The 7577-nt window shown below is 46.3% G+C and overlaps 1 protein-coding gene across 1 annotated transcript; it reads right to left on the bottom strand.

The window, feature by feature from the left end:
- Positions 1-2618: 2618 nt before the first annotated feature.
- bhlha9 (basic helix-loop-helix family, member a9) lies at positions 2619-3479 on the bottom strand. The gene has a single exon (XM_068601398.1). It carries the CDS (start codon positions 3477-3479, stop codon positions 2619-2621), a length of 861 nt encoding a protein of 286 aa, XP_068457499.1.
- Between the last annotated feature and the right edge of the window lie 4098 nt (positions 3480-7577).

Genomic DNA, 7577 nt, shown 5'->3' on the forward strand with positions numbered 1-7577 from the left:
TGCTTTACATAAAGTACAAAAGTACAAAGTACGCAGACATAAAACCTCATTAATAAAGACATGACGAAATGCCTGTACTTTCATGAAAATATGTTCACGTTACGTTAACAGGTTACGCTTGCGTGACGGCCCAGATTCTTGCAAAAAAAACAAAAACAGCAGAAAGGCTTTTCTCATGGAGATGGACTTTTTTTGTTGGGGCATGAACATTTTCCTTCCTTCAAAGTGGGGCGTGACCAAAAAAGTTTGCGAACCTCTGCTCTTGCAGCATATCTAGGAGCTACGAAGATACTACTCGTCTATTGCTTCTGTCCATTTCTATTTTTGGGGACAGTTTTTCCTGATCCGATGTGAAGTGACAGGGATGTCGTATGTGTACAGATTGTAAAGCCCTCGGAGGCAAATTTGTGGTTTTGGGCTTCACAATGTGTAATGGCGTCGCTTCTGTCGTAACAGAGATATCATCACGTCATGCGATAAACAGTTCTCATGCAATTATTTAGTAAACGGGGTCGTTTTATCAGTTTTGTTAGAACTCCATAAGGTCACAGTGAAAATACTTTGCAATCCTCCCATTCTGTCCCAAACTTTTGTTTCTCACACTTATTTACTTGCTTTGCTCTTCGTGGACGGACCAGCGGCAGAGCCCGAAACGAGTGAGGTCTTGCCCCGTCGTGCTGACAGCCCCACTTTCACTCTGGACTCCCATGAGGACCCAGACGAGCAGATAAACTGGCACTGAAGTGAGTGCAGCGCTGTCTGCCAGGGAGGGAGGAGGAAGAGACATGCCGTCACTGAGCGCTGTCAGCCTCACTCGTTTCCCGCTGGTGAGTCAAGGTCTTCTGGTGAGTCACGTCTGCGAACGACAGCCTCAAAGTGAAGCCACTCTCCCCCTTTTCTTTCTCACCGCACACATCCTCCTCTTCCTATTATTTCACTCCTCCTCTCCATTCATCTCTTTGTCCGTGGAGTCCCTTTCCTTCCTGCCTGCTAATTGTTGCGGCACCACACCATTTATTTCTCCACCAAAGGCCGGAGTAGCCCCCCCCCCCCCCCCTCCCGGGGGCCAACTCTTTCCAGCGGTGTCTCGGGGCCCTCGTTGGGAGACCTCCGGGATGTTCAAAAAAAAAAAAAAAAAACTCTTCACACACCCAATTCCACCTGCGGGCCAGTGCAGCCCGACAGGGGATTTCACCGCGCTGATGACGGGGCACAGTCTTCCTTCCTGGGTCCACATAAATCTGTCGGTGAGCCCCGTCCTATAGTCTAATATTAAAGCTGTTTTCCATGACACGCTGCTCAGCAGGGGTGTGTGTGTGTGGAGAGGGGGGGGGGGGGGCTGTTGTTGACATGAGCTGGTACAGACCCCGGGAGGTACACATTGTGGTTAGAATTATCGCTGCTTGATCTGCACAACAAAAAAAACTAACTGACCCATTACTGCCACGATCCAACATGCTGATGTTGCCGAGCAGCTGTTCTAACTGAAGTATATTTCAGTGCAGGAAGCAAAAACGTCAGGATATTGCATATGTAGCGCAAGATGCATTACATGCACTTTTCATACCCCTGCATTGCTTATTGATTTTGAGCATAAACGCCGTCAGTGTTGGCCTTCTCCCAGTCGGCCCGGGCTTTTATTTTGCTGTGTGCAAATAGCACCTTGACTTTTCTTCTCCCAGAAAATAAAAATGACAAGAATGGGCTTGTAAGGACATTTTTCAACTGTGTGAAGGACCTCTGTCATCTCAGACTCAGAAGTGGTGGAGGCTGCTGTCCTCAGGCTATAATCAAACAAAACACACACACACACACACACACACACACACACACACACACACATACACTCACAGAGAAGCGTGCACACTGAAGCTGAATGTTGTGCTTGTGCCACGTCGAAGTCCTCAGTCACAAGCGAGGCAATTACAACCAAACCTCGTTGTTATGAAAGGAAGCGTGACAGCTGTCATACCATTTGGACATTTAATTTGAAAAATTATGTACAAACTCTTCACAACTTTACAAATAGTATCTCTTATGCAATACGTAGTATAATAAATACAGTACATGAGCAAATAATTAACTATTATATTCAAATCTTGCTGAAGATGCACCACTGAGCAATAGAAAACAAATCGTAAGAGCAAGTTATATAACAATGTAGCACACGTGTAACCGTCCCATGTGTGTTGATCAGTCCACTATTGGCTCTTTGGGGTCCTACCAAGTGGTTAGGTTTCCTTTTAATATCATGCATTAAGTAACATTTCCAATATTTCAGCTTCTGCAGAAGACCAAACGATGACAATGAGACAATCAAAACACAATTCTGTGGGTGAATTATCACAGCAGGGACATTCTTTATATTCAACATTTTTGAAACGCCAGGGCAGAATACACTTTGCAATATGTACAACATTCTGCAGTCTGCATTGCCATTGGACTTTTATTTATATCTGTTAATTACATCACAATGTCTCCGCTCTGAAATAAGAGACTGTAATACTGAGTTGATTGCAACAGCAGGAACACAAAAGGCTTTCTCTCCCTGAGGTCATGCGGCGGTCCACTGGAGTGATCGGCAGTGTTCAGGGCTCACAGTGGTGGGCGTCCCCCCGTCACAGTATGTCAGAGCCCAGAGAGAGGCTGTGCTCCGGATAGCTCACCTGCCAGGGGAGCCCCAGAGCTGGAGGAGGCTCCACAAAAGCGTCCATGTATTTCTGGGTGCAGGAGGTCCACACGCCCGGCTGGTACCCCAACCCCTCGCCCGCCTGGGGGTACCGCAGAGGGCTGGGCGGATGCTCGTGGGGGCTGCCGCAATGTCCATACGAGTAAAGCTGCCCCTCGGTGGGATAACAAGGGTAGTGTGGGGACGGGGGACACGATGACGCCGCGTTATCCATGTAGATGTGCGGCTCCGTGGGCAGCCGGTGCATGTGAGGCCCTTGTTGCGGCTGCATTTGGTGAGCGATGGACGCGGGCCAGGGGCCGTAGCTTTGGTGCTCCAGGCGAGGAAGCGCCGCCCGGGTCTGCTCGAGTCGAGACCCTCCCAACGCACCTGTACCCGCCGCCGACCTGTTGCACTCCCGGTGGGCGCAGGGCTTACTTGGGGGGTTGGAGCTCAGGAATACCGAGAGAGCGGAGATGCGGTTGATGGCCCTCTGCAGCGTGGCGATCTTGGAGAGCCGCTTGCCGCTGAGGTCGTGGTTCAGAGTGACCCGCAGGGCATTGAATGCCTGGTTGTAGTCCATGATGCGCTTCCGCTCGCGGACGTTGGCGGCCATTCTTCGCGCCTTCGAGCGGACGGGACGATTGCGCTTCTTGGTCTGGCCTTCCTCGAGGTCGCTTGGGCTGCACGCTGAGCTCTCGCTGTCCTGGAAAGATGCCTTGGGACTTCCCTCGTCCTCCCCTTGGCACAGCGCGCCAAGATCTAGCTCTTCCTCGGAGAACTCGGATCCTGCAATACTGCTACAGCTCATCGTCTCAAAAACCGGGACACTGGATGAGAGTGCGGAAAGTCTTCCTGCTTGTTTTGGGGAAGAGGTTGCGTTTGCAGACGCCTCGACACGCTCCCCCCGGTGTTCCCCGGTTTGTGCTGTGGGGCTGTCGGTGGTTGCTGCTGCGCCGACAGCCCAGGTATTCTCCTCCTCTGACTCCTCCGGTGCCTCTTGTTTACTTGTGCCTCGACAAGACAGGTCGGCCTGCTTTTTAAAGCTCTAGAAGTCACATGGTACAGTCACCTTTGAGGAATGGTGCACTCTCTCTCCTTCTCCAGGTTTATGGGCGCCCTCCAGGCAAATGGCACTGTCACCTCCTCCTCCTCCTCTGACTCTCCCTCACATCCCTTGCAGGCTGTAACAGAGGAGTTTCAACATTTCTTGTCAGTGTAAAACGCACGCAAAACATACTAATTATTTGGATAGCAATTAAGTTGACATTTCCTTTAACACCTTTTTGGAGGATTTGATGCCACTGTTTTCGGCTCCCATAATACCAGACTCCAGTTGCGTGTTTTTACTTGAGACTTTCCATGAAGCTGTAGAAGTTTAAACAGCCAAGTACAGTCACATGATCCAATCCCTGTTATTACAAATGAACACTGTAACGTGCCAAGATTATTTCTTTCTCCGCACACTACCTACTTTTCAACCATTGGGGCTCCATGTCTATTATTTTCTGGGACATTTCGGACAAATTGCGCATTTATCCAAGTGGCCCCATCTGTTATCAGCGTTTCCCCTTTTCTCAGGTCTGGGAAGAGAGGAACCTTCTTATCTAGCGCAGGCTAGATTCGTCCCAGCAATTAGTTGTCTCTGGAGTGGCGATCCTCCACTCGCTCTGTATCTCACCGCTCAGGCTTAGGGGCCATGTAATTTAGAGTAGCTTCCCTGGAACCCAACCCCATAAATCAGGCCAGAGCAGCACCTGAGGACAAGAGCAGAGCGAGCCCTAGACTTCAAAGAGAGGGGAAAAAACAAGGGCAAATATCTTACAATTAGAACCTGCAATTGTTGCTGGTGAGGCTATCGCTCTTTTGTAACCTTATGCTATTGAAGATGTGGTTACATTTGAATGACATTAAAACACTGAGCCTTGGCATAAGTCCCTCCGAGATACAGAAGAGAAACAGATTGTTTCTTTTGTGTTTGGTTTACACCTCTCACTCCTCTTAACACAAAAGGGTGGAAAGGACCTGCATCACCTGAAAGATCTGCGTGTCAGATACCGTCGTGGACTGTGAAAGGTGAAGGCACTGGAACGGAGCTGGGCCTCTGACCAAGTGCACAGATCAGGTCACTAAAGGGTAACTAAAAGGCCATCAGACAGTGAACTGGGGGTCGTTGACAAGCATTGCTTCCTTCCTGTCCTCTTCTTTTTATTGAACGCGTTGTGGCTCTGAGACGCCAACCTTAAAAACAATGACAGTTTCAGCCCTGAAGAGCACAACTGTTGATTTTAGGTGGGAAAGTTTGGTCTCCCCTTTTCACCATTGTGTCCATGAGATCGGGATGTATTGGACTTGGATTATTCAGTTTTGATGTAGTTTATATTGACATATAGTCAAAATCTGTGTTGATGTTTGGATGGTGCCTGAGGTTTTGCACGATTTCATTTGTCACAGAAATCGTGCAAAATGAACATATATGCTTTTTTTTGCTTTGAAAGACATTGAAGGCATGGACTGCAATGCTGCTCATCAGTCAACCTTGCTTTCTACACTGAGCTCACGTCTTCTCCATTTGAATCTAACCTGGCGGTATTAGTAGGTTAGGTTAGGTGATTGTGATTTTGTTTTGTGTTCATCAAATATGTTTCACTGACGCAATGAATGCTTCAATAACTTCAACTTTAAAAAAAAAAAGTTTTTTTTTCAGTAGCACGCAATAAAAAAAGTCAAAACTTGAAATATTCAGCATATCACTGTTTAGCACTGTCTAAAGACGCACCGACCATGAAACACAATGATGACGTCTGAGCATTTTTGTCTTTGTTTTTGGTCCAGATCCCGTAAAAGTAACCACTTCAACCACTGTACTTACCACACCTTTAAATAACCCTGCTGATCCTTTGCATACCTGTATTGCTAAAACTGTTTGAAATGTTCAGCCCATGCGGCTCAGCTCCAAGAAGTGCGTATGGGGCTTTATCACTCGCTGTGATTTATGGCTTCACAAACATGTCAGATTTACTGCTGTGGTGTAAAGAGCATGAAGACTACAGCCTCGGACTCTCCCCGTCCATTCGTTTTTGACAGGTGACAAGACACCAGTAATTATCAGCCGCCGGGAATAAATCACAAGATTTTATCACACGACTCGTCGTGCCCTCCGTGGAATAACCATTTTCAAGCAAAGGGAACCCGTCCAACGCCGCTGAACCTTAGATTTGTAAATCTCCTGCCCAAGCCCCCATAATGACTGGTTGTTAGCCGGTTGTTATTAGAGGTCTGTGTGCCAAACGTTATAGATGTATATTTCCAAAGGGGTAGTTAGGGGTAATAAGTGAGTAAGGTCCAGGTTTGCTAACCTTGGCTTTGCTGTGGTATGTTAATGCATGTTTTTGGTGTCTGCCATGGAATTTTCTCACCTCAATAAAAGTCTCCAGTCAAGAATAAAAAACAAAAAGGCTTACGGTTATCTCTGCCCCCTCCACTATTTGTCACACCACAATCCCAGAGGATAATGTCTGTAAAAATCAATGTTATCAACTGCAAGCTGCCAATCTGTGGTCATTTCATTGCAGTTATTTTTATTTGCCATCTAATCTCTTTTATTGCAAAAACACTGTGCGGCTTCCTCGGTCAAGGGAGGAAATGAAAACTTCAAACTTGATTTCGTAGAAATACCACAGCCCATGACATCATCATTCACAATTCTTTGTGAATCTTGTGGTTTACTTGATTTTTTTTGTGCAAAGATAACTCATTGAATACAGTTTATATTATTTATTATTATTGCAGTTTTTAAAAGGGCATTTTTTTCAGAGTTTTCAAATGGAAACGCTGCCTCAGCAAAGTAAGATAATCGATACAATGCAGCAGGGATGATGTATTTTTAGAGCCCCACCAGGAAGTTAGTGTCACACTGGTTCCCTCCACAAAGAGACAATAGGATTTTCCGTGGCAAACAAATATGTGTGATACGTTTTATTCAACAAGATAGTCTTCATAAATTCACATTAGCACTTGGGGATTTCTGAAATCTTCTTAAAACAAACAACACCACGGTCTCATAAGTGCAAATATGAACACGACGAGGCTGCAGAGGACGAGTCAACGTGAAGGCGTTCAGCCGCCCGGTTAGCAACCGACCTCAGTGAAACGCGTAAAAGCTTGAAAATCAAATATTAAAATATCTAAAGCTTATGTTAACCACACATCTTATTTCAGGCATCTAAGCAAGAACACATTCAAACTTTGTCAGGAGGAAGCTAGGAGTGAGAATTCAGGAATTCAAAGACAATTTCTTGTCATTAAGCAACACGGGGTACAACAAAATGCAGCTGGTGCCCGTTTTCTACAAAACTGTGAAACAGTGCTCAGAAGTAAAGTTGAATCATTTACAGTTTTAGGACAGATTCCCACAGAACTCCGTTTGTGCACTATGTGAACGCTACCACTAGCTGATCAACGTTAGCTCAAATAACGGAGAGGGTCGGTGGTTTGTACGTGTGCTCCCGTGTTTTTTCAGGTTAAATTACTGTTTTTAGAGATGGAGTTTTACAAACAGCAGAAAGAGCTGTCTGTGAGACGGAGTGGTTGTGGACAATCACAGCTTAGCCGCCTGAAAAAAGGCCCACCGAGAAACAAATCGATATCAGTTTAAGTGTACGCTATGTTTAGAACGTTTTCAGCACTTTGCCTTGCTGTCAGAAAGCCTTTGTTATCAAACCCCGCAGTACCTTCAGCAGCACAACGCGGGCCTCCGGTTTGTGTTATTGTGTGACTTTCATGTCAGAGCTAACGCGGCTCATTGCTCAGCTTCCATGCTGGTATCTCCAAACTGGGAGCGAGAAGACCATCATCTAAGTTACCATATGAAATATATGTATATTGACAGAAATAATGGATATATACT

Source organism: Clinocottus analis, unplaced genomic scaffold, assembly GCF_023055335.1.
Source record: "Clinocottus analis isolate CAN_PGR_092001 unplaced genomic scaffold, fCliAna1.0.p SCAF_5, whole genome shotgun sequence".
NCBI classification, from domain to species: domain Eukaryota; kingdom Metazoa; phylum Chordata; class Actinopteri; order Perciformes; family Cottidae; genus Clinocottus; species Clinocottus analis.